This window comes from Oncorhynchus masou, chromosome 15, assembly GCF_036934945.1.
Source record: "Oncorhynchus masou masou isolate Uvic2021 chromosome 15, UVic_Omas_1.1, whole genome shotgun sequence".
NCBI lineage: Eukaryota > Metazoa > Chordata > Actinopteri > Salmoniformes > Salmonidae > Oncorhynchus > Oncorhynchus masou.
In genome coordinates this window covers 66,657,667-66,685,559 of record NC_088226.1, presented here as the reverse complement: position 1 = coordinate 66,685,559, position 27,893 = coordinate 66,657,667, and the positions used below count along the sequence as shown (strand labels likewise).

Genomic DNA, 27,893 nt, shown 5'->3' with positions numbered 1-27,893 from the left:
ATTCTCTCTACTATTATTCTGACATTTCACATTCTTAAAATAAAGTGGTGATCCTAACTGACCTAAGACAGGGAATTTTTACTAGGATTAAATGTCAGGAATGATGAAAAACTGAGTTTAAATGCATTTGACTGTACTAGTCAATATGGTTTACTGTCAGATGTACTACCATATACTAGTCAACATTAACGAAGACAATGTTTCGAATTACTGATACTAGAGAGTCATGAAACTTTCACTGCACACAGAGGGGAATGACATCATTCAATCTATGTAAAAAAGGGCAAGAAATGTGACACGGTCAACAACATTCATCATTCTCAGAATAAAACATATTTTACATTTGTCAGAATTAAAAAGTATGTCCAAGTCTTATCTGCACTGATATGGAAACAAACAGACCGGGGGAAGTTATTCCCTTGTTGGCAGCCACAATATATTGCTTTGACCTTTCCTCCAAAGTGTCTCTTCCTTGCCCTGCTAGACTAGATCAGTAGATAAGGGAGAGATACCATGCTCGACTAGATCAGTAGATAAGGGAGAGATACCCTGCTAAACTAGATCAGTAGATAAGGGAGAGATACCCTGCTAGACTAGATCAGTAGATAAGGGAGAGATACCCTGCTCGACTAGATCAGTAGATAAGGGAGAGATATCTACTGATCTAGTCTAGCAGGATATCTCTCCCTTATCTACTGATCTATCTCTCCTTATCTGATCTAGTCGAGCAGGGTAAGGGAGAGATACCCTGCTAGACTAGCTCAGTAGATAAGGGAGAGATACCCTGCTCGACTAGATCAGTAGATAAGGGAGAGATATCTACTGAGCTAGTCTAGCAGGGTAAGGGAGAGATACCCTGCTAGACTAGAACAGTAGATAAGATATACTTTACGATGGAGACATCCTGCTAGACTAGAACAGTAGATAAGATATACTTTACTATGGAGACATCCTGCTAGACTAGAACAGTAGATAAGATATACTTTACTATGGAGATATCCTGCTAGACTAGATCATGTTCATTAGGAACTGCACCAGATTATTATCACAATTTGCAAAGCAGAGAAAAAGCCTTTCTCATTATACAACACCAGGTAGTCTCTTGGCTTCAGTCAGTTTTCTTCTGTTTTTATGCTTAAAGAACACGAGCCAGACAGTGGTATTGGAACCTGACTGTTGTACCGTACTGACCTCAATCCAGGGGTTCCTGTCATAGGAGGCTGAGGTCCAGGCGTTAACCAGGCCCTTGTTGTTGAGGCGTGCCAGCTCAGACCCCCAGCGCTGCAGGCCCAGGAATCCGTAGTGCACCGACGAGGCCGAGATCTGAGACTCGGCAATGCCTCCGCCCTCCATTCCCAACAGAGAGATACAACCTGAGTGACGGACAGACACAGACAGACAGACAGACAAGACAGATGCACTCAGATGCAATAGAAAGAGAAACTTAAAAAAAGGTAACATATACTTAAGATAGTCTGGTTTATTATTTCATACAGTATGGACACATACACGCCCCACAAAATCATGCAGACTGCTTCCAGCCCATGCGTAGTCCACTGACTGAACTACAGTAGCTCCTACCGCTGTCCCACACAGCCATAATTCAGGCTGACGGACAAAAATATTGACCATCCATCTAAAGCATCCCAACTCTTTCCCTAAAGAACATAAATTTAACTTAAAATAAAAAATAAATAAAAACCTAGGCCAGCTTTGGACAGTCCCCCAAATTACATTAACTACCTTACATTAATGTATTTCTTAATCACATTCAAGCTAATGCATTTTATTGCACTTAGAAATAACATGGCAGATTGCAGCTAACAGAGAACCAGTGTGTGTGTGTGCGCGTGTGAGATAGCGAATGGTACTCACGCAGTTGGCAGTGCTTGCCCACGTAGGGGGACGGACAGCGGCAGTTGAAGTCTCCATTCAGGTCCCTACAGGAGCCACCGTTTTGGCACGGCTGGTTGGCACAGTCATTCACATCTGGAGAGAGACATCATGATCACCATCAGGCATTTCATATGTACAATCAACAGAACAGAATCAAGTATGAGTAAGATAAGGACAGAATAAGTACTCCAATTCCAACATACGCTTTTCCTGAATCTAAAATATATATATTTTTTTAGTTATTTAACCTTTATTTAACTAGGCAAGTCAGTTGAGAACACATTCTTATTTACATTGACGGCCTACCAAACCCTAACGATGCTGGGACAATTGTGCGCAACCCTATGGGACTCCAAATCATGGCCGGTTTTGATACAGCCTGGAATCGAAACAGGGTCTGAATTGACGTTTCAAGCACTGAGATGCAGTCATTAGATGGAGAAAAATAATATGTTCTAAACCTGATAAATGTATTAATAAAAGCAAAGACCTATCTGAACAACAGCCGAATTGGCTCAGATGAGCAGTTGTGTGGTCCAAATCTATGCAACTCCCTGAAATATCCCTAGATGGCACGCTTTCCAACAGTATACAACCGGAAGTGTATGTTTTAGAGAGGGCGCTTGGCAACGGGCTGCACCCTAGGAGGACAGAGTGTATTCAGAAAAATGGAATGAGAACACACACTTTTGAATCTCTCGCCCGTAAGATTTGATTAAACTTCCTTTGAACACGGCTCTCGATTGACTGTGTGTGTGTCCCCGAAATGGTAGCCAGTAGTGCACTACATAGCACCCTATTCCCCATAGGGCTCTGGTCAAAAGTAGCGCACTACATAGGGAGCTGTTTCAGACAACATGTTTACCATATCTGTGTAGAATATGACCCAAATCTCACTAGTAGCCATCAGTGAAGAGTGTGATTCTGTGCCAGGCAGGCACCCACGAGTGAGTGAGGCACACACACAATTTTGCCGGACCCCAGGAAGTGTAGCTGCTGCCATAATGGGGATCCATAATAAATACACACTGTTACTCATAACCAGTGGTGAAAAAAGTTGCCATACTGGAGTAAAAGTATAGATATCTTAATAGAAAATTACTCAAGTAAAAGTGAAAGTCACCCAGTAAAATACTACTTGAGTAAACGTCGAAAAGTGTCTGGTTTAATACGTATTTAAGTACAGTCGTGGGAAAAGTACGCAATTGTCATGCTTGGTTTGCTTATAAACCCCCTCCCAAAAAAAGATCCTCACTCTCAACTTAACACATGTAAATATTTGTATGAACATATGATTCAGCAACTGAGACATAAACTGAACAAGTTCCACAGACATGTGACTAACAGAAATTGAATAATGTGTCCATGAACAAATGGGGGGGGGGGGTCAAAAGGTAACAGTCAGTATCTGATGTGGCCACCAGCTGCATTAAGTTCTGCAGGGCATATCCTCCTCATGGACTGCACCAGATTTTTTGGTTCTTGCTGAGAGATGTTACCCCGCTCTTCTACCAAGGCACCTGGACATTTCTGGGGGGGGGGGGAAATGGCCCTAGCCCTCACCCTCCAATCCAACAGGTCCCAGACATGCGCAATGGGATTGAGATTCGGGCTCGTCACTGGCCGTGGCAGAACACTGACATTCCTGTCTTGCAGGAAATCACTCACAGAACGAGCAGTATGGCTGGTGGCATTGTCATGCTGGAGGTTCATGTCAGGATGAGCCCGCAGGAAGTGGACCACATGAGTGAGGAGGATGTCTTCCCTGTAACGCACAGTGTTGAGATTTGCCTTCAAAGACAACAAGCTCAGTCCGATGATGCTGTGACACACCGCCCCAGACCATGACGGACCCTCCACCTCCATCCTGCTCCGGAGTACAGGCCTCGGTGTAAGAGTCATTCCTTCGACAATAAACGTGAATCCAAACATCACCTCTGGTGAGACAAAACCGCAACTCGCCAGTGTCTGGTCCAGCGACGGTGGAGTTTGCCACAGAGGCAGTAGGGTTGACAATGTGTTATATTGACATGTGTGTGTACTGGAGCATATTGCTGTCATGCCTGAGCATTTATAACGTACCAAGTGCTTTTGGGTGTCAGGGAAAATGTATGGGAGGAATGTAGTGGAGTAAAACATGGTGGTGTTCGCCTTAGCAATCTCACTGGAATTAAAGACCTACTGAATTACAGTCATTATTGAAAAAGATCGTAATAATACCGCACATCTCTAAATAGGACTACTTAATGTTAAATAACTCACTTCCAAGGCAGTCATAGTTCAAGCCTGATGAATTTACTGTGTTTAATAAGGCCTCTCCTCCTGGTTACACTAGTGACCATATCCCCTCGCTCATCCCGCAAAGGCAGAGGTGTTGCTAACATTTGACAGCTAATTTCAATAGAAGTCCACAGACACACTCCAAAAGTGTTTTTCGGGGTCATCATGGACTGTGTGATTAGTCCAACATGTCTCTGGACTTACTCATTGCCACAATCATACCCTGGCTCTAGTTTTGTCCCACGGAATAGATATTGTAGATCAAAATAATTTACCTCAGAATCCTGCACCATCGGACCACCATCTCAGTACATTTGCAAACACATAATTTGCTCAGACCCAAACCAAGGATTCAAAAGGTGCGCAATAAATTCTGACAAAAGAAATACACCTAGATGACCTTCCGGACTCCCTCCGCCTACCCAAGGACATCGGAGTACAAAAATCAGTTAATGTTGCGTAAAATGTAAAATTGTTAAAAACAACAAAAAATTGACACAAGAAAAAAAATAGCTCCCTGGTATACAGAAGACACCCGAGCCCTGACGCAAGCTCCCAGACAAATTGGAAATAAAATGGCGCTCCACCAAACTGGAAGTCTTCCGGCAAGCTTGGAAAGACAGTAGAGTGCAATATTGAAAAGCCCTCGCTTTTGCTCAATCAGCCTACTTTTCCAACCAGATTGAGGAGAGTAAAAACAAAAATCAAAACATTTTTGATACTGTCGTAAATGCTAACTAAAAAGTTTCATTCCCCAAGTGAGGATGTCCTTCACTTCAGCAGTGATGAATATATGAACTTCTTCCAAGATCATGACCATTCGAAAGCAAAATTACAGTCTCCTCTTTGAATATGAGCATTACCTCAGGAGTAAATGTCAGTTGGCTTGTCATAGCCGAGCGTTCAGAGGTAGAGGGAGGTAGAGGGAGAGAGCACACCCGGTGAACAGCAGAAACTGGACTAAAGATTACGATAACTAACCCTTTCATCTTTGGTGTTAGCTAGCTCGCTACATTAGCTCCAAAGCTAGCTAGCTGGCTAGATAAACACGGTGCTAAGATATCAGATAGGAGCTAAAATATCCAACGTAGCTAGCTAACGTTAGCTTGTTATAATTTTGAACATGCACTCTCTTTCCATCAACGAGCCATCTGACTTGCAGTGTAACGTTAGCTATTTACTGGTTGTTGATCTGACAAGCAGCAATCGTGTCCCTAAAATTGACAGTTGATAGTCAGATTAGATGGATTGTCATAACAGAGAAAGTAGGAAGTGTTTTAAAATGCCTAAATAGAAAAGGTTGGCAATTGGTTTAGCCACAACTTCCTGCATGTTTATGGACCGAGAAAGCCATAGCCATGCTTTCTCATTTCTCAAACTAGCCAAAACAAGTTCAGTAACGCGACGCGCACACACACACACACACTCCTATTGAATACGCATTCACCTGTATTGTGAATAGAACTATGCAATCTTAAATTGACCCAGTTTCTCATTTTGTTGTTGTTATGTAGTGAGATTGTTTTTACCAAAGTCAAATGTATTGTTTGATTTGAAAATGATAGAGGAGCACAGGTCTATTCCTTTAGTGTTGCGGAGGTCTATTCCTTTAGTGTTGCGGTGGTCTATTCCTTTAGTGTTGCGGAGGTCTATTCCTTTAGTGTTGCGGTGGTCTATTCCTTTAGTGTTGCGGTGGTCTATTCCTTTAGTGTTGCGGTGGTCTATTCCTTTAGTGTTGCGGAGGTCTATTCCTTTAGTGTTGCGGTGGTCTATTCCTTTAGTGTTGCGGAGGTCTATTCCTTTAGTGTTGCGGAGGTCTATTCCTTTAGTGTTGCGGTGGTCTATTCCTTTAGTGTTGCGGAGGTCTATTCCTTTAGTGTTGCGGAGGTCTATTCCTTTAGTGTTGCGGAGGTCTATTCCTTTAGTGTTGCGGAGGTCTATTCCTTTAGTGTTGCGGAGGTCTATTCCTTTAGTGTTGCGGTGGTCTATTCCTTTAGTGTTGCGGTGGTCTATTCCTTTAGTGTTCGGAGGTCTATTCCTTTAGTGCGGAGGTCTATTCCTTTAGTGTTGCGGAGGTCTATTCCTTTAGTGTTGCGGTGGTCTATTCCTTTAGTGTTGCGGAGGTCTATTCCTTTAGTGTTGCGGAGGTCTATTCCTTTAGTGTTGCGGAGGTCTATTCCTTTAGTGTTGCGGAGGTCTATTCCTTTAGTGTTGCGGAGGTCTATTCCTTTAGTGTTGCGGTGGTCTATTCCTTTAGTGTTGCGGTGGTCTATTCCTTTAGTGTTGCGGAGGTCTATTCCTTTAGTGTTGCGGAGGTCTATTCCTTTAGTGTTGCGGTGGTCTATTCCTTTAGTGTTGCGGTGGTCTATTCCTTTAGTGTTGCGGAGGTCTATTCCTTTAGTGTTGCGGTGGTCTATTCCTTTAGTGTTATGGTGGTCTATTCCTTTGGTGTTATGGAGGTCCCTGAGTCATGGCTTGCTTATGTGATCCTATGCTCGCAGGTTAAACTGGCCGGGTTAAACTGGCCATCTGTATTTTTTTAAAACGGGGAAATCTGGGATTTGTACATTCATTTTGTGACGTGTAAAATTCATGATATAAAAGCCATATATTCTTCAAGAATCAAACTTATAAATTCCTCATGAGCTTATTACATCAACAGAGTGTGCTCAATTCTCCAACACCATCCCTCAGCTGTTGACCAAAACAAAATGACAGGGACAGTGCTTTATCCAATCCCAACGGTTCAAGTTCCTGGCATGGGGGCACAACTAGGGGGTGTCCCACTGGTAGTATGCACAGCCAAGTCTAGCCACACAACCGCCAAATTAAAGTATATGAAGTTGTAATTTGCTTTGTCAAAGCCTTTTGGGTACTGGCAAAAGACCTCAGAGGACCAAAAAGAAACTCCTAGAATAGCCCTGGCTCCAGACTTTGCCTAACCGTGGTGTGAGGCCATGTGTTTTGCGTTATGACTGAGGGTTTTTTTTTATTTTTTTTTATCCTAAAAATAAAACATTGAGATTTGACAGTATATTGTAGGTCACAGAGATCCTATAATTCAGGGTTACAGGGTTCTATAAGTAATTATATGACCGTAATATTGTAGGTGGTCCGACCATAAACAACACTGTGTGACAGAGCATTACAAAAACATTATAGCAACTGAAAAGGAATTGTGTTGATGCTTAGTGCAACTGACCTGAACTGACCTAGTGTTAGCAAATTCCTTTCCATGACCAATTTAGGAAAATGGCCTCCCCTGCTGAAAGGCAACCAGAAACGACTGTAAACAGAACAGTGTGACTTGCAGAAACTACTAAACAAAGTATTTGAATCACAAAAAATGCAAACACCCACAGACCTCCCCAGGGGGTGCAGAACTTAATCTGTCCACTTTAGACTAGCCACATACTGTGTGTGGTTGAGGCACCTCCTAAAACAACCAGAAATGAGTGGCAGGCATATATTCCCACTCTCTCACACACACACAAATCCAAACCCCTAATTACCGACACACACAATAATCTGTTGACAAACATCTCAAAATAACCAAACACAGAATAAATCAGAGGTGATCACCAGTTTAACGTCGAAGTTCTTGAGACCACTTCAGTCTCAGCTGCAGTCGTCTAATCTGATTTAGGTGCCGATACTAAAGTGAGTAAACAGCGTCAGACACGGCTTTCAGTATTGGCCACTGCCTCCCCATTGAAGCTTTCAGGCCAATTTCACACGGCCGGTAGAAGTGCTTGGCGTCAGACCTGAGCGAAGGCTGTGACATTGTCAAGGCAGAGACTTCATTCACTTTTCTGCCTCCGCTTCCCTCTTTACCCCGGCAACAGGGCAGCTGACGTCTTGGGAGTGCTGCGTTCGTGACCACTTTCCATTGGCTGGATGAGCATGAGAGAGTCCGGTTTGCGTGTACGGTGGGGTTTGCCATGTTTGTGTATGCCAGTGTGTGTATGAGTGTGAGGATGTCAACCTGTTTAAACAGCAGGGAAGACTTTGCTACTGCTGTACGCCTCCGGGTTGGTTGCTTTCGAAGAGCCTTACCTTCACAGAGCCTCGGTTGCCTTGTTCCCACCACACACTCGGACCCAATGCCTGTAGGAGCTGCCGAGGATGCGACTCACTCACTGCCCACACACACTCTTTCTAGCACACACACAAAACACCTTCCCCAATACACACAATTACTGAGCAATACAAAAATGTTAAAAAATAAATAAAAAAAACAGGCATCAGGAGATCGAAATGAGAAGTTGAGGCAGAGAAAGACAAGCCCAAGGAACCTCACATACATCTGCAGCCAAATGAATGATCTTTACAGTCCTCACAAAAACATTTAATTAGCGTAAAAAGCTAGCTGGCGCTTTAGCTTGTCTTTTCTGGGAGGTGGGTAATGTACTAAGGAGTCAGAACTTGGTTAAGTACTCTTTTGTGGTGCACATGGATAAACATTGCCGTGAACCTTTACATTATTTATGGCATAAACAGGGGCATGAACATTCAGGAGTATGCATAGAATGTTGTCCCTGGCTGAAAAATGAAGAAGAAATCAGAACTGACAGATTGAACTGCATGTTGCCCAGTAGGCAGTACCACAGAAGATTCACTTTGGTGTGAGGAGGGAGGGGGAAAACTGATAAGTGTTGTTGACATGATGGGACTGTTTCTAGTTTCTGTGACACGCTGCTGTGGACGACTCTGCAGATAAAAGGGATAAATAGTGCTGACAACTGCAGTCCTCTCTGTGCGTGTCCCTCTGCCCCACGGGCAGCATCAGCTAGCAGAAGGACCGAACATGTAGGAGCAAAGCGCCTGGATCCAAACCGAGAACAAGAGGAAAAAAGTACATTCCCTGCCTGAAGGGGACCATTTCATGGGTTGCACGTTTTGTCACAATGCCCATGGAACATTCTACTCAATGCTTTGTCAAAATGTGCGCTGATGAAGATTCCATAAAAAGTGCATTACAGTGGCTAGGAAATAAAAGGACATATAAATAATAAGCAGGAAAACCTTTTGGCATTACTTTGATGTCACCAGGTTGACTATATGCAGTATAACGTTAGCTAGCTAAATAAGATTTGAGGGGAGACCATACTATAACGTTAGCTAGCTAAATAAGATTTGAGGGGAGACCATACTATAACGTTAGCTAGCTAAATAAGATTTGAGGGGAGACCATAGCTAGCTAAATAAGATTTGAGGGGAGACCATACTATAACGTTAGCTAGCTAAATAAGATTTGAGGGGAGACCATATTATAACGTTAGCTAGCTAAATAAGATTTGAGGGGAGACCATACTATAACGTTAGCTAGCTAAATAAGATTTGAGGGGAGACCATACTATAACGTTAGCTAGCTAAATAAGATTTGAGGGGAGACCAACTGTGCTGGCTAAATAAATTTGAGGGGAACATTAACGTTCTGCTAAATAAGATTTGAGGGGAGACCATAATAACGTTAGCTAGCTAAATAAGATTTACAATGATTTTGATGATTTTGATGGCAAACTTTTGGGCCCAACTATGGATGGCTGCGGCGCCTGTAGAACATTCATAAGGTCCCGTGCAGCTCAGTTGATAGAGCATAGCACTTGCAGCGCCAGGGTTGTGGGTTCAATTCCTAGAGGGGACCAGTACAAAATAACTATTACAATTCAAATGTATTTCCTCACTACTGTAAGGCGCTCTGGATAAGAGCATCTGCTAAATGAAGTAAACAAAGTAACAATGGCAATGACGCGTAGCTACCAGAAACTACTGTAAACAGAGCAAGTGTGGCTAGCAGAAACTGTAAACAGAGCAAGTGTGGTTCCAGAAACTACTGTAAACAGAGCAGTGTGGCTACCAGAATCTACTGTACACAGAATGCTAGCAGAAATGACTGTAAATAGAGCATTTGGGTCACAGAAATGGGGGTGCAGAGTTTAACCTGTCCACTTCAGACTAGCCATATCCTGTGTGGTTGAGGCACCTCTGTGAGTGGCAGGCAGATTTCTGGTTGTTTTTCGGTCACACATATTCTCTCACACAAACACCTAATTACCGACAAACCATGGATAGCTCAACACATTGCATCATTGTGTTTGTCATAGTCAACCACTTTTTAATCTGTAGACCTAATAATGTTCACCATGCATAATTTAAAACATTTTACCTTGATTTGTTTTTTTAAGCCATACATTTGGGAAAGTGCATGTATACGATTCCTTCCAAACTAAATGAACTTTTCCCATATTTTTGGTTGCTCCATTTATCTGTTACATAGCAGCACATAGCAGCACACAGTCACCATCTCCCTCTTATGTGCAGTGCTTTAGGCTGCTCGGGGGCCAAGCGTATGCTGCCAGCTGGAAGTTGAACCTTGCCATATCCGGAGAGATGCTCCCGTAAGGACAACAGCTGCTTGGGTTGAAAAACCCACTTACCGCCGCCTGGGCCCCCTCCCGCCGCCTGGGCCCCCTGCCCCCTACCTCGGCCCCCTGCCGCCGACTCGACCCCCTACCTCGGCCCCCTGCCGCCGACTCGACCCACTACCTCGGCCCCCTGCCGCCGACTCGACCCACTACCTCGGCCCCCTGCCGCCGACTCGACCCCCTACCGCCGCCTCGACATCAACACCATGCCAGAAGAACAGTTTTTTTGTATCAACACCAGGTCAGAAGAACTGGTTTTCTTCAAATCAAACTTTATCACATGCGCCGAATACAACAAGTGTAGACTTTACCGTGAAATGCTGAATACAACAAGTGTAGACTTTACCGTGAAATGCTTACTTACAAGCCCTTAACCAACAGTGCAGTTCAAGAAGAGTTAAGAATATATTTACCAAGTAGACAAATTAAAAGTAATAATAAAAAGTAACACAATAAGAATAACGAGGCTATATACAGGGGGCACCGGTACCGAGTCAGTGTGCGGAGGTACAGGTTAGTTGAGTTCATTTGTACATGTAGGTGGGGGTGAAGTGACTATGCATAGATAAACATTGAGTAGCGGGGGGGGTGTAAATTGTCCGGTGGCGATTTTATTAAATTGTTCAGCAGTCTTACGGCTTGGGGGTAGAAGCTGTTGAGGAGCCTTTTGGTCCTAGACTTGGGCGCTCGGGTACCGCTTGCCGTGCGGTAGCTGGGAAAAAACAGTCTATAAAACTTGGGTGACTGGAGTCTCTGACACCACCTATTATATAGGTCCTGGATGGCAGGAAGCTTGGCCCCAGTGATGTACTGGGCCGTTGGCACTACCCTCTGTAGCTCCTTAAGGTCTGTTGCTGAGCAGTTGCCATACCAGGCGGTGAATCAACCGGGTCAGGTTGCTCGATGGTGCAGCAGTAGAATCCTTTGTAGGATCTGGGGACCCATGCCAAGTCTTTTCAGTATCCTGAGGGAGAAAAGGTTATGTCGTGCCCTCTTCACAACTGTCTAGGTGTGTTTGGACCATGTTAGTTCATTGGTGATGTGGACACCAAGACACTTGAAACTCTAGACCCGCTCCACTACAGCCCCGTCGATGAATTGGAGTGGGTCTAGGGTGTCCGGGAGGATGGTGTTGATGTGAGCCATGACCAGCCTTTCAAAGCACTTCATGGCTACCGACATGAGTGCTACAGGGCGGTAGTCATTTAGGCAGGTTACCATCGCTTTCTTGGGCACTGGGACAATGGTGGTCTGCTTGAAACATGTTGGTATTACAGACTCGGTCAGGGAGAGGTTGGAAATGTCAGTGAAGACACTTACCAGTTGGTCCACGCATGCTTTGAGTACACGTCCTGGTAACCCATCTGGCCCAGTGGACATAGGCCCTATGGGTTGCCATTCTTTCTCTCTATATTCAGCTATTAATAGGCTACATTTGGTAATTATGATATGTATTAAAAAGCTGTGTAATATAAGTTAGCAATGTAAGTCATTACTCTATTCTTTAGAATTACATTGTATTAATTGCATACATTCGTTTCTTGCTAGGATTTCTCAAAATAGGACGTTGCCCCTTTAAGACAAATGTTTCAAAAGACAGACGTCATGGCTCCAGTAGGCTAGGGAAGACAAATGCTAGGTGTCTTTTTGTAGCCATCTTTTAGCAGACTATCAACAGTAGCCAGGATATTGCTAGTATTTTCACTATTGAAGGTTCACTTTTGTATATCACTTTCCTGAAAAAGAAAATAGTAGATTGATGGGCACTTCTTTTTGCTTTGGACAGCTCGCGTGTGCTGTGTGAAGGCATCAACTCATGTTGGCTACTGCTGCAGAAGTTATGACTTGCAGGAGCGTGGTGGTGTTTGAACGGCCAATCATATTGCTCAAATACAAGTAGCATGACTTTTCCGCGTGTATTCTTCAATGGTAGACCGCGACAGCAGGTAAGTGATGAACTGAACCGCAAAAAAATGCACTGAAAAGTGACTGGCCCGGTCGTCCAATGAGATCCACTAGTTCTTGTGAGTGCACCAAGTTTGAGTGTGTTGACGTGTCAGTTTTAAATCCACTTTTTAAATCAAAGTTTGATATGTTTCAAATTGGATTGTATGTCAATATGGATAACCCACCATTCTGCCTAGAATAGATAACAACATTGCATCCTCATGCAAAGTTAATCAATTCAACCATTGGCAGCCATATGCTTCCATACTCAACAGCTTGACCAATAGATTCTATTTGAATGTAAACGTTGAGCGACTCCTACAGCCCTGGCAGCTGACTCCTACAGCCCTGGCAGCTGACTCCTACAGCCCTGGCAGCTGACTCCTACAGCCCTGGCAGCTGACTCCTACAGCCCTGGCAGCTGACTCCTACAGCCCTGGCAGCTGACTCCTACAGCCCTGGCAGCTGACTCCTACAGCCCTGGCAGCTGACTCCTACAGCCCTGGCAGCTGACTCCTACAGCCCTGGCAGCTGACTCCTACAGCCCTGGCAGCTGACTCTTACTGTTCTGGCAGTGGACTCCATCAAAGCCATCCTGGCACTTGCAGATGTACTCGCTGAAGACGTCCCCTCTGCGTTTCTGGCCAGTCACATCACAGAAGGCATCGTTCTTGCAGGGGTTTGGGTTGCAGGGCCCTGGGAAGCAAATAGAACTTATTATTAACTCTCATTGTACCAGGTAGGTGGGACCGCGATCACGTTCTCTTTCTACAGCAACGACTTGGGTCAAAGAGAGGAGAATAGGGAAGAATAGCATTAGGGCAATACCTTGTAGTACAGAGACAGACTCTCAGAATCTTCCTCTAACACTGCCCATGTACCATCTGTCGGAGTAACACCTTAAAATGAACCCTCAACTCACCCATAGTGCTTTAGAAAGACTTGCTATAGGCCTTCATAACAGCTTGGGACTCCTTATAACTATACATGATACTAATTAAAATACCTAACTATAATGGGCCAGCAGGCAGCCTAGTGCTTAGAGCATTGGGTAAGTAACCGAAAGGTTGCTGGATCGAATCCCCGAGCAGACAAGGTAAAAATCTGTCATTCTGCCCCTGAACAAGGCAATTAACCCACTGTTCCCCGGTAGGCAATCATTGTCAATATGAATGTTGTTAACTGACTTGCCACGTTACATTTTTAAAAATACATTTTTAAAATGGATGCTTTTGGGCAGATATATTGCTCCGTTGTCCTTACCAGTCTCGGTGTCATTGCACGTGTCCCCAGTATAGCCATCGGGGCAGATACAGATGAAGGAGGATCTGGGGCCAGTCACACAGCTCCCCCCATTACTGCAGACATTTATCTCACAGTAGTCACCTGGGAGAGAGGAACAGTGACCAATATTTAACCAGGAAGCCTAAGTCAGAAGACCCTCTTTCCAAAAAAAGGTTAAAAAGGAAATAGGTTATTCAACAATGTATTCAATCGTTTACTGCGTAGTGGCACACAGATCAGCATTGACACTGTTTTTAAATCGTGAAAATGTTTTGTTGCCTTGTAATTCCTACAAAGAGGCCTGGCATTTCCTGGTGACTCAGTAATAGAGTGAACAACACACTTTGACACCTACCACATTGTCTACTCCTATTAGGCCAGTGGACTTGATTTGGATAAGAGATGACACAGCACTGACTGTCATGAGTGGCTTGTCTGATTGCGCTAGTCTGCTGACACAGCGTTTCAAGACACACAGATACTGGAGGTTTCCAGTGACTAGTGCGTCTGGCTCCAGCCTGGTCAGTTAGCCCACAGTGTTTCAAGCTTTTGGCATGAGGCTCATGGGGGGGGGGGGGGGAGGAATTCAGACCGTACCTCCCAATAATCTCTACTTTCTCCTGAAGTGTGCACTTGTACACTCCTCCCCCCCACAGAAACCATTGGATTGGTGTAGGCATGGTGGAAACTCCCTATAGCCTATATTTCTTACAAGAGGAAAAACAATGCCACTAGGGGAAAAGGAAGCCATGTGGGGGAATTTGTACTTAATGCTGATGTTAGATTAGACTGGAGAAAGTCTAAATTTAGAATGAACTGACAAGTGGAAGAGTTATTTGTGAAGGAAGTGGGGAATAATAGCTGTGAACTGCCAACTGATCGCTGTGGACTATGTGAACCGATTGCTTTGAATTAGGGGGTCTGCAGACCCCACAAGGCCATGGTGAAAAATGATGGCACATTGGTGAGACTCAAAGTGTCTCCCCTCCTTCTCCTACTCTGGCATCCAAACACACCACAACCTCTGGGCAAGTTTATCCAGGGTGAACAGGGTCTAACCTGTGCCAGTGGAGCTTACGTCTTCATATCCTGTTTTGGGAACAGACTATATAAAAAAGGTGGTTTCAGTACAGTTCCCTCGAGCCAATCACAGATTAGAAGTGTTTGATTTCGATCGGATAAAGAAAACCTGCCACCTAAATTGCCTTCCCCAAACCAACCAATTTAGATCGGAAATCTTCAAGGAAGGAAGGATGCCTTTTCAAAGTACTCAAAAGGCCATCCAATGACAGAGAGTGAGAGATACACACAAGATGATTAACAAGGGGTGCTGTTTTGAAGCCACCACACCTCCATCTTGGCACTCCCCAACCATTGTAAAAAAATAAGCTATAAAAACATTGTCTACATTTGTTTTTGCCACGTTTATTCTGTTAGACATTGACGAATACTTAATATATTTTGTGTGTGCAAAACATAAAAATATATATACACTGCTCAAAAAAATAAAGGGAACACTAAAATAACACATCCTAGATCTGAATGAATGAAACATTCTCATTAAATACTTTTTTCTTTACGTAGTTGAATGTGCTGACAACAAAATCACACAAATTATCAATGGAAATCAAATTTATCAACCCATGGAGGTCTGGATTTGGAGTCACACTCAAAATTAAAGTGGAAAAACCACACTACAGGCTGATCCAACTTTGATGGAATGTCCTTAAAACAAGTCAAAATGAGGCTCAGTAGTGTGTGTGGCCTCCACGTGCCTGTATGACCTCCCTACAACGCCTGGGCATGCTCCTGATGAGGTGGCGGATGGTTGCCTGAAGGATCTCCTCCCAGACCTGGACTAAAGCATCCACCAACTCCTGGACAGTCTGTGGTGCAACGTGGCGTTGGTGGATGGAGCGAGACATGATGTCCCAGATGTGCTCAATGGATTCAGGTCTGGGGAACGGGCGTGCCAGTCCATAGCATCAATGCCTTCCTCTTGCAGGAACTGCTGACACACTCCAGCCACATGACGTCTAGCATTGTCTTGCATTAGGAGGAACCCAGGGCCAACCGCACCAGCATATGGTCTCACAAGGCGTCTGAGGCTCTAATCTCGGTACCTGATGGCAGTCAGGCTACCTCTGGCGAGCACATGGAGGGCTGTGCGGCCCCCCCAAAGAAATGCCACACCATGACTGACCCACCGCCAAACAGGTCATGCTGGAGGATGTTGCAGGCAGCAGAACGTTCTCCACGGAGTCTCCAGACTCTGTCACATGTGCTCAGTGTGAACCTGCTTTCATCTGTGAAGAGCACAGGGCGCCAATGGCGAATTTGCCAATCTTGGTGTTCTCTGACAAATGCCAAACGTCCTGCACGGTGTTGGGCTGTAAGCACAACCCCCACCTGTGGACGTTGGGCCCTCATACCACCCTCATGGAGTCTGTTTCTGACCGTTTGAGCAGACACATGCACATTTGTGGCCTGCTGGAGGTCATTTTGCAGGGCTCTGGCAGTGCTCCTCCTTGCACAAAGGCGGAGGTAGCGGTCGTGCTGCTGGGTTGTTGCCCTCCAACAGCCTCCTCCATGTCTTCTGATGTACTGGCCTGTCTCCTGGTAGCGCCTCCATGCTCTGGACACTACACTGACAGACACAGCAAACCTTCTTGCCACAGCTCGCATTGATGTGCCATCCTGGATGAGCTGCACTACCTGAGCCACTTGTGTGGGTTGTAGACTCCGTCTCATGCTACCACTAGAGTGAAAGCACCACCAGCATTCAAGTGACCAAAACATCAACCAGGAAGCATAGGAACTGAGAAGTGGTCTGTGGTTATCACCTGCAGAACCACTCCTTTATTGGGGGTGTCTTGCTAATTGCCTAGAATTTCCACCTGTTGTCTATTCCATTTGCACAACAGCACAGGACATTTATTGTCAATCAGTGTTGCTTCCTAAGTGGACAGTTTGATTTCACAGAAGTGTGATTGACTTGGAATTACATTGTGTTGTTTAAGTGTTCCCTTTTTTGAGCAGTGTATATAAATACACAAACATACAATTCCTTAAAATATAGATGTTTTAGAAAGTACTAATGTTACCATCCCCACTAAAAACAAAAACTTTTACAACACATGTAATTTTGTCCTTGAAACATTTAAAATAAAAAAAACTGCAGAACTCCATTAATTCCTATGAAGGACTGCTTCTTCTGGGGAGTGACAATATGGCCGACCGTTGACTTTAAAGCCTCTCATCAGCAATCCGGGGTTTACATACGGTGCCGTCGGAAAGTATTCAGACCCCTTGACGTTTCCCCCCTCAATCTACACACAATACCTCATAACGATAAAGCAAAAAGGTTTTGAATTTGCCAATGTATTAAATTAAAAACAGAAATATCACATTTACATAAATATTCAGCCCCTTTACTCAATACTTTGTTGAAGCACCTTTGGCAGCGATAACAGCATCCAGTCTTCTTGGGTATGACGCTACAAGCTTGGCATACCTGTATTTGGGGAGTTTCTCAAATTATTCTCTGCAGATCCTCTCAAGCTGTCAGGTTGGATGGGGAGTGTGGCAGCACAGCTATTTTCAGGTCTCTCCAGAGATGTTTGATCAGGTTCAAGTCTAGCCTCTGTCTGAGCCACTCAAGGACATTCAGAGACTTGTCCCGAAGCCACTCGTGCGTTGGCTTGATTGTGTGCTTAGGGTTGTTGTCCTATTGGAAGTAGAATTTTCACCACGGTTTGAGGTACTGAACACTCTGGAGCAGGTTGGAGAGAATCCTGAACACTCTGGAGAAAATCTTTCCTTTAGGTGCCTTTTGACAAACTCCAAGTAGGCGGTCATGTGCCTGTAACTGAGGAGTGGCTTCCGTCTGGCCACTCTACCATAAAGGTCCGGTTGGTGGAGTGCTGCAGAGATGAGAGAACCTTCCAGAAGGGCAGCCATCTCCACAGAGGAACTCTGGGGCTCTGTCAGAGTGACCATCGGGTTCTTGGTCACCTCCCTGACCAAGGCCCTTCTCCCCCGATTGCTCAGTTTGGCCAGCTCTAGGAAGAGTCTTGGTGGTTCCAAACATCTTCCATTTCCAAATGATGGAGGCCACTGTTTTTGGGGATCTTCAAAGCTACAGAAATGTTTTGGTGCCCTTCCCCAAATCTGTGCCTTGACACAATCCTGTCTCTGACCTCTACAGACAATTCCTTTGACCCCATGGCTTGGTCTTCGCTCTGACATGCACTGTCATCTGTGGGACCTTATATAGAGTGGTGTGTGCATTTCTAATCAATTTAAAATTACCACAGGTGGACTCCAAGCAAGTTTTAGAAAGATTTCAAGGATGATCAATGGAAACAGGAGGCACCTGAGCTCAATTTTGAGTCTCATAGTAAAAGGTCTGAATCTTTATAAAAAGTGTGTTATTTACATATTTAATAAATTAGCAAATATTTCTAAAAACCTGTTTTCACTGTCATTATGGGGTATTGTGTGTACATTGCTGAGAATTGTTTATATATATATTTTTAATCCATTTTATAATAAAGCTGTAACATAACAAAATGTGTAAAAAGTCAAAGGGTCTGGAAACTTTCTGAAGTCACTGTACATCATTGGGGCCATCGTTCAAGACCTTTTGGTCTTTCTTGTCAGATCTTCATTTTTAAAGAGGGAATTTACACAGGACATCATCTTTTTCACAACGTAGCCTTTCGCTATTTGGCAAAAACCTGCTAATAGAAATAGATACAGAATAGCTGTGCATGATCCATTTTACCAACATACTGTTATGCGATGTATCCCAAAACCGAGTCATCAACATGTCTTTCCCAGGGGTAGCAAGTGTTTTAGTAGTGTCATGGCCTTGTTGAGAGCGGAGTCTCAGTCCCTGGTGCAAACCTTTGGCAGCACCCACACCACTTTCTCAATATTCCTGTTTGTTTATCTTTAGGAAGGAATGAAACCACCCTCTTCTTACTAGTGATAATCTACAGAGACATAGATAGAGATATATCTCTATCTCAGGATATTAGTTTTGATAAAACATAAAAATATTTTTGCACTGATTGGCTGTACCAAAATGGTTTCCTTCATAGGTTGTTAGTAATATTTTCAAAACAGGAAGCCAATGAGTTTTCAGCCCTTTAATTTCCATGACTGATCAAAACGTGTTTTAGTCATGGCTCTCTTGTCCCTCTGCAGCAGACATATGGTGAGCAATATGTTTGGAACATCAAATCGCAATACACATAAAATATTAAAACTCGGCACCTAAGTATCGTGGTATTAATGTAGCATGAGGTCCGTGGCAATTCCCAGCCCTACTTCCTGCTACGCAGCAGACCGCTCCTTTCGAAAAACATTGAGTGCCAAGCAAAATGTAGCCCATGTTGAAAGAAAGGCCATTGTTCTGACGGTCAAACTCATTAGGGTACACCGAAGCAAAATGTTTTGCAATGAAAACAAAATGGAGTTTCCGAGTTCTCTTCCATTTCATGCCTTACTGAACACAGCCCTGGTCTTCAAAACTGAAATGTGGATCATGTGCTACTTACTGGGTTTCTGTGAGTAAATTCAATTAGACACACATTTGTCAAGGTGGTTGCAGCTTTAAAACGGTGGTCTAACCACCACGACTCCCTGGAAATGGCCTAAATAAGCACACTGGGACATAAAATAGCTACTTAACTCATGTTCTTCTCCAATTAAAAACAGCTCATTCAGTATTGCTGTTCTGCAGAAGCTACCTAACCAACATCAAGTGATAATAGGGAAGTGGTTTATTACCTTCTATGTTGTCAACACATTTCAGTGATAACTTTGGCTATAAGGAAAGCCACAGGTTTCACTTTCATTTATTGAGAAATCATTTCACTTCCACAAATCGTTCCTGCCTTTACATTTTTTTTTTTAAATCCATCTGTTGATAAAACAAAACTTAGTGGTGCACTCATTTGTGTCTATTCAAAAAGTATTCAAGATGTATTTGTATTTAACCTTTATTTAGGCATGGGGAGTCCAGCCACAGCAATTCATCATCTTTCTATCCTCAGTAATGGAGAAGGAGTTTAGGCAGGGTGGAGTTTATAAGGGATTTTCTGACTCATCGGCAGTTGGTCATGGAATTGGAATTTCCGTATACTTCCTGAATGGACAAGAAATGAAATTGGCCCCAACTCATGGGGAGGCCAGCCACAACAATTCCTCATCTTTCTATCCTCAGTATGAAATGGAGACCGAGCATAGGGTGGAGATTAGAAACACTTTGCTGACTCATTGGCAGCAACGGGGGTATCGACATATTTGATCAGCTGATCTGGTAGATTAGTCTCCCTCTCTCTCTCAACAGCTGAAATTTGAGTCAAGTGTTAAGTCTGAGGAGACTGTAGGCTAGAGACACTTGTATCACCCTCGCCGATTAATATTCAGTCTCTGTGAGAGAATATAAAAGAGGTCAATGATTAAGAGTTAATAGCAGTTGAATAAACATGCCCTGATACGTGTCTACAGTGGCGGTTTTAAGTGTTGACCTCGGCTCACATTAACAACAGGATCCCACCACACCAGGACCCCACTACTGCCACTAAATGTAACTAGTGTGTACTTGATATACTCTGAGTGGACAAAACATTAAGAATGTCTGACCAGGTGAATTCAAGTGAAAGCTATGATCTCTTTTTGATGTCACCTGTTAAATCCACTTCAATCAGTGTAGATGAAGGAGGAGGAGACAGGTTAAAGAAGGATTTTTAAGCATTGAGATAATTGAGACATGGATTGTGTATGTGTGCCATTCAGAGGGTGAATGGCCAAGACAAAACATTGAACGGGGTATGGTAGTAAGCTCCAAGCTTTGTTTCAAGAACTGCAATGCTGCTGGGTTTTTCCACACAAGAGCTTTCCGTGAGTATCAAAAAATGGTCCACCAACCAAAGGACATCCAACTGTGGGAGTCAACATGGGCCAGCATCCCTGTGGAACGCTTGACACCTTGTGGAGTCCATGCTCCGATGAATTGAAGATGTTCCGAGGGCAAAAGGCAGGGTGCAACTCAACATTGCGAAGGTGTTCCTAATGTTTAGCATAGTGGTGTATGAGAAGGCATGTCCCCTCATTATAAGCCAGTCATTCAGCTCAGTGTGGCAGCCAGGGTTGACAGGCCCACATGGTAGTTTGTTACTGTTATTGTAAAACTCTAGTGAGTAACAGCCCAAGTCTTTCAGGTATTTTTATGCCATTGTATTTCTTGGGCGGCCCGCCTAAGTGTATTTTCGGGTTGCCTAAGTCCAAACAGTGTAAACATTTTTTACAAAATAATTTAAAAAATGGAAACGACCTCTAAAACTGCAAAGTTCTCTCAGCTTCATGGCAGAATATGTAGGATTGCATTTAATTGGCTTAAAAATACAAACAGTTCTCTACCACCAAGATCGGGGCCTCAAACTCTCTAAAATGTTGCCGTGCCAACAAACTGACCGCGGTCATTACCATGCACCCTGCCACCATCTAAGCCCCTTCTTGATCCAAAAAGAAAACCTGCCTTTCCATGTCCCTGCGGGTCCAAATACCACAGAAAGACTTCAGCCACATGACTCGCCATCTAATCAGGTCTACAGACAGAGATTGGATGTGAGTTAGGACATGAGTTGACCATGTAAGTAAACGCCTCCTCCGTTATAGTCGGAGGAAATACATTTCCCTGTATAGAGACCATCTGAGGTTTTGGGTTTAAGAGTTCCAGGAAATTAGGAGTCACCCAACAGGCATGCACCAACAAGGGTGACCAACAGGCACCGACAAGGGTCAATGTTGAGTAAGGGTGCACACCTAATTACACATCTAGAAGTAGGCCTAGGCTACCTGGCCTAGGCACACATGTAGGTCTATAAATGTGCCCATTTAGGGATGTCTGATAGTCCACCAATAATGAGCTGTGGAGCTTCTCAATGTAATTTTTCTTCACCTCAAACAGCAAGTAACAAAGTCTGTTAGAATGATAATATTTCCTCAATGTATTGGACAAATATTTGTAATGCGTCATAAATAACCGATTACGTTTTCACATTTGATTAATTTAGCAGAAGTTCTTATCCAGAGTGACTTTTGCTCAAGGACAAAGAGATTTTTTTTCCACCTTGTCAGCTCGGGGATTTGAACCAGTGACCTTTTAGTAACTGGCCTAAAGCTCTTAACCGCTAAGCTACCTGCCGCCCCTACTTTTTAAATCGCTTGCACAAGTAACCTACAGCTGTGTCTGTCCCGAGTTCACTGGAGCAAGTAACTGTGTGCCCAGAATATTTTATAGAATGTTGCAAGTGTGCTTGCGGGAGCTTCTACTGGACACAGTTGATAGTTTACAGACAGGCCATCATAGCCAATGTGATTTGTAGGATATTTGCCACATGTAGAGCACCAGCCAAAGTCTAATGATTTAGTGCCATAGGAGCCAAATGGGAACCGGGGGGGGAGGGGTCAATATTCATTAAGCACCAAAGAAGAAAGCACAATGAAAGAAGGGAATATACCTGCACTTAGGCTACAGTAGCTTCTATGAGTTTCATGCAATACACTAGTATATTATTATTTTAACTAGGCAAGTCCGTTAAGTACACATTCTTACTTACAATAATGGCGTACCGGGGATCAGTGAGTTATCTGTTCTGCCAAAGAAGGCCGTTTTTTACCTTGTCAGCTCGGAGATTCAATCAACAACCTTTCGGTCTCTGCATGACTACCATTTTTCTGTGTGGTGTATAACGAGCAGAAACATATCTTGCAAAAAACATCTCAACTGTGGAAGGTTTTAATCAAGTGAGCCTCATTGGTGGCCACAAAATAAACACAGCAAAGTTTGAATGGAGTTTGGCTACATCATGGGATGGCGTTTAAAATATTTAACACAGCAGATTGGAATGTGGGACGAGCGACAATGATTGAAGCCCGAATTAGAATGTTCCATACTGCGATGAAAGATTCATTAGCCGGTCGTTATTCAAAATTAATATAAGACCCAATCGGTTGACATTAAAAGTAAAGTCGTCAGAACAAAATGAGACAGGTCCCCAAAGGCTGGACCATACTGGCACTGCAGATGGCAAGGGCTATGGCAGGCAGCAGCCTTTTGAATGGTTCATAGGACAAACACACACTAGAAATCGAGCAATTGGCCCTGCAGTCCAGCTATATTTAGCCTCGTCTCTCTCAGCTGACTGGAGTGGTCTTGTTTTGTGTCATGCTGATGCGTAGTTCTTCTCACAACATGGCTTTGCACTTCCCTCCCCACAAGTCCGAAGACAGGGGACCAGTGACCCTGATTCCTACCATAGAACCAACCCAAACTATACTGGCTCTGATATTGTCCTTTGCAGCAACTATTGTAGATGCATAACCAGGCCAGCCCAGTAAAGCTCAGCTCCTGTCAAATCAGGCACTGAATCTTACACTGAGCCTTCCCAGTCAAAGCTACCTATAACAAACTCCATGCCTTCATTCCCAGACCCTTCAGTTCTTCCCTGGTCTTGTAGACATTTTATATGACACTGCTGGGGCAAGATGAAGACAAAAACAGTGGCCTTTCCTTGGCTCCCTGGTGCAGCAGGGCTGCTGGTGGTTCAGTAACATGGAAAGGGTTCAGTAAGGAAAGTGTAGGGACAGGTATAGTACCTTCAGAAAGAATTCACACCCCTCGACTTTTTCCACATATTGTTACAGGCTGACTTAAAAAAAAATAAAAATATACTGGCCTACCCACACAATACCCCATAATGTCGAGGTGGAATTATGTTTTTAGAAATGTTTACAATTTAATTAAAAATTAAAAGCTGAAATAAGTCAGTAAGTATTCAACCCCTTTGTTATGGCAAGCATAAATACGTTCAGGTGTAAAAATGCTCTTAACAAGTTGCATGGACTCACTGTGTGCAATAATAGTGTCTACCTCATCTCTGTACCCCACACATACAAGTGTCTGTAAGGTCTCTCAGTCAAGCAGTGAATTTCAACACAGATTCAACTACAAAGACCAGAGAGGTTTTCCAATGCCTCGCAAAGAAGGGCACCTAATCGGTGGATGGGTAAAGATAAACAAAAACGACACTGAAGAAGCCTTTGGGCATGGTGAAGTTATTAATTACGCTTTGGATGGTGTATGAATAACCCCAGTCACTACAAACATACAGGCGTCCTTCCTAATTCAGTTGCCGGAGAGGAAGGAAACCGCTCAGGGATTTCACCATGAAGCCAATGGTGACTTACCACTAGGCTACCCATGTGCAATAATGGAATTGATTTTGAATTCAGGCTGTAACAATAAAATGTGGAATAGGCCAAGGGGTATGATGAATACTTTCTGCATGGCTTGGAGTGGTCATTTGTGGCAGGAAGTTCCCAGATTTTTTGGGCTGAATTCTGAAGTCTGCCTCTGCCGGCAACATCCAGAGAAGTGACTCAATGTTTGGGTTGCTGCAGACACCACACCTATTTACCGTGGCTAGTCTAATGCCCTTGAGAAGAGAATTGAGTGACTGTAATTTAGGTCAGGGACTTTCTCCTTTAAAGCTGCAATCCGTAGCGGTGAAACTGCCACGTCTATTTGCGATATTACAAAGACATTACTTCACACAACTAACAGTTCCCCCCCCCCCATCATTGCATGCACAATAACACAGCAGAGTACTATGATTATTTTTTTTTTTTACAACGATGCTGGATGCTCATTTCCTCAAAACAAAAGCACCTGGGGGGGCGGCCATTGTTTTGCGGATTTCGCAAAAATTATACAGTCTATACAAACGTGTGTAGTATTAAACCAAAGCTTAAATTAAAATCTGAGAAAAGCAAACCCAATGTGTGACCCGTTTCAAAAAGCTTGGTGAATGTCGCACATCACTCCTTCACAGGAGACATTTGAATGTTTTTTAATCAAAATGTGTTTTTGGCAGAAATGCGTTCTGGAACACGTGAACTTTAATGTGGCTTAATAACAAACATGTATGCCATCTGTAAATACAAATAAAATCATTAAACTACAAGCCTAATTGGTTTAGCCACAGAAAAAGACAGGAACCTTCCCGCTAGCCATGATTAGCTGAGATAATGAATGGGCTGGACATGCTGAGAGATGAGTTCGGATTAGTCTGCCATGTAGCACGCTTCTGTTTATAACATGAGCTGCTCAGTATGTGTAGATAATCCTTGCTGCCGCTGCTTTTTTGAAAGATAACGTTAGCCATGGAGATATGCAAAAGTGCTGCTACTGCTCTCAACATTGCTGCACAGAATTTAGCAGGTGCTATCGACAAAGATCAGTGGGAAAATAGTTGTGATGGGACTACTTTTCTGCACAAGGTCACTGAACCGGTGTGACTTGACACAAAGGGGCCAAACAAGCAGCAGTAACCTACAAACCAAACGGAAAAGACACGCTACCGTGAAGCGTTCATCCATGTTCATCCAAGAGTCTAATTCCATTTTCAGATATTGTACATTTCTAATTGTCAGAAAGTCATTTTCATTCAAGTTACATCTATGATTGTTTCAGATTTGATCCGGTCTGGACCAACCAAATTTGGTCTTGCTTGGGGGCAGAGGTCATTAAAAGAATAGTCAGTGTTAGGCTTGGGCGGTATCCAGATTTTAATATTGTCATACCGTCCTTCTCTCATCCTGGGATTTACGGTATTACCAACATAGCACACAAGGGGGCACTAAAACGCAAGACAAGTCCATTTGGCCTCTTACCAGAATGCTAACAAAATTAGCACAAACAATGAAATCACAGACGCTGTTAGCTAAATACTAACGAGCAAAAACTAACAAACTAATTGCAAAGACAGGCAAATCCAGCTCATACAGTAATACAAGCGTAGCTAGTAGCTACCGAATGTCATTGTCGATGAGTGTGGACATTTACAAGTGAACAGGGGAAATTGTGCAAAGTTCAAAGTTTTTCCTAAAGAAACAGCAGCAGATGGGAGAACAACGGACGAGGGGGGGGAAAAAACAAAGTAGGATGCACAGGGGAAAAAATGGCAACTGTACAGAACTCAACCAGAGCTCTTTGACTTCTGGCATTAAAGCCATTCTAGGATATCTGATGGCAAACGTTTAGTAATATATTGTATACGTGTGTAACTTCATCACCTCCCAAGGGGCCACACAGAAAAAAATAAACTAGCTGATATATACAGAACGCTATGGACTCACCAGCTCCCACGTTCTCCGGTTGTGCTATTTACAAACAAACACGTGACTGGCTCAACTGTCAACTGCATTATAATGTAAAATAATGTGTAATGAAGAACTCAATCTGCTTTATCTCTAAACGTATTGCACATGTTAACTGCAGGTATTAACTTTAAAAGTAGCTACAGATGTTCACATTTATTGAAAAACTTTTTTTTAAATAGTTGACAGCATTAAATAAATAAAAACCATCCCTTGGCTTTTACCAAATACCCCAGGATACGGTATACCACCTAGTCTAGTCCGTGTGTAGAATAAAACCCAAATAAGCAAAAGAGGATATTGCATATTTATACCTGTTAGAACCTATTTAGAATACATCACCATGAAGAGAATGACATTCATTTCCATAATTATATGCATGTCTGTGTAGTACAGATCAGGGACCCATAATGACATTCAGTTATCGGGTGTAAAGCCACTTCACTTACTGTAGTTCAATAACCAAAAGAGATTTTTTCAAAGTCAGGGTGTCATGTCGTCGCTGACACCCCATTCTTTCTGCAGACATCTTAAATAACAGCAGATAGTTAAGAGTTTTTGGGAAACGTGGACAAATTCAAGAAAACTTTCAATTTTCAGTTCTTCCAGTAAATGTGTTTTTGTAAAATGTTCAGTGTAAACTGTTAAAATATGTCCTTGTGCCTAGAGTTGTATGGTGAGATAAACTTTGAAATCGGAGACTCGATTGCTTAGGCATATCAAACTGAAAAGTAGGATAGTGCTGATCACAAAATGTCCACTTTTCTGACGAAAATTGAGGATGAAGGCAACAGTCTTGTATGTCCTTTCTAGTCGCCCTCATCTCCTGGGCGCAAACAAAGCATTGCCAACGACATGCGGATGAGAGTTGGACAAACATAATGGACACTACTGTGAGCAGCACTTTGAACATCATGCCCTTAGGTGTGTGAGTTCTTTCATAATGGATGTTTTTATACTTAACTACTCATGCCTTAAGATTTTTTTGAATAGCTATCCAGAATAGGTTTCCTGGTTTGTGAGGAACTGTAACCAAGAAAGGCTACATAGAATAGTAGTTGGTTGATAGTGGTTTAAGCACAATTGCTACCGCGGGAGTGATACAAATTAGATTAGCCACGTCAGACTTAACCAACCACTACTGTAAATAACAAGTGTGTTCAAAACTGTCCATTGCATATTGTTAGAGTAAATAAAGCAATATATATATATTTTTTACATATTCAAGGCAAAACGTGCTCGATTCCATGCGGCAATGTGTTCCAATGACTCACTCAAATAACTCTCCAATTCCCAACACAGGAATGCGCGGTTGTTACTTTGGGAAAGGAACTGAATTGGTATTGCCACTTATGCCAGGCTTGGAATGTCTACCTCTTACCCACACACTGTCGAAATATATAAATTGCACCACTTTCCGAAGAAAAACACTCATGACACCATCGACTGATGTCAACCGAAACACGGCATGCTAAACGCATTATAAATGTTAACTATAAACAAACAAAAAATACTTACCATTCACTATGTAAATGGAACCAACCAGAAAATAAAGAGCAAATAGTTGTATGGAGAAGGCGAAACAAGTTTGGGTCTTCATTGTGGACTCTTTCTTTTAACTCTTGCGGACGTATGGACGACTCCTCAGCTCTGACAAAAACACAGCTGCTCGGTGTAGTGTTGCTTGTGATGAGATTGGGCGAGCTCATTTTTTCATGGCCCGGTGCTCCGGGTAGGTGGTCATTTATTTAAGGACCCTGGACCGCTCACCCGGGGCACCGGGCCATGGAAAACGAAATCACCCAATAAGCGCTAGCAGGCGTC

The 27,893-nt window shown here is 43.3% G+C and overlaps 1 protein-coding gene across 1 annotated transcript in view; it reads right to left on the bottom strand.

Moving 5' to 3' along the window:
* Positions 1 to 27,785, bottom strand: part of LOC135556907 (EGF-like repeat and discoidin I-like domain-containing protein 3) — a 39,016-nt gene extending 11,231 nt beyond the window's left edge. The window contains exons 1-5 of the mRNA XM_064990314.1: positions 27,588 to 27,785; positions 13,815 to 13,937; positions 13,116 to 13,247; positions 1,876 to 1,989; positions 1,192 to 1,373 (exon numbers count right to left, since the gene is read on the bottom strand). Of these exons, the coding sequence (XP_064846386.1) occupies positions 1,192 to 1,373; positions 1,876 to 1,989; positions 13,116 to 13,247; positions 13,815 to 13,937; positions 27,588 to 27,669 (633 nt within the window). The 5' untranslated portion in view covers positions 27,670 to 27,785. The remainder of the gene's footprint in view (positions 1 to 1,191; positions 1,374 to 1,875; positions 1,990 to 13,115; positions 13,248 to 13,814; positions 13,938 to 27,587) is intronic.
* Between the last annotated feature and the right edge of the window lie 108 nt (positions 27,786 to 27,893).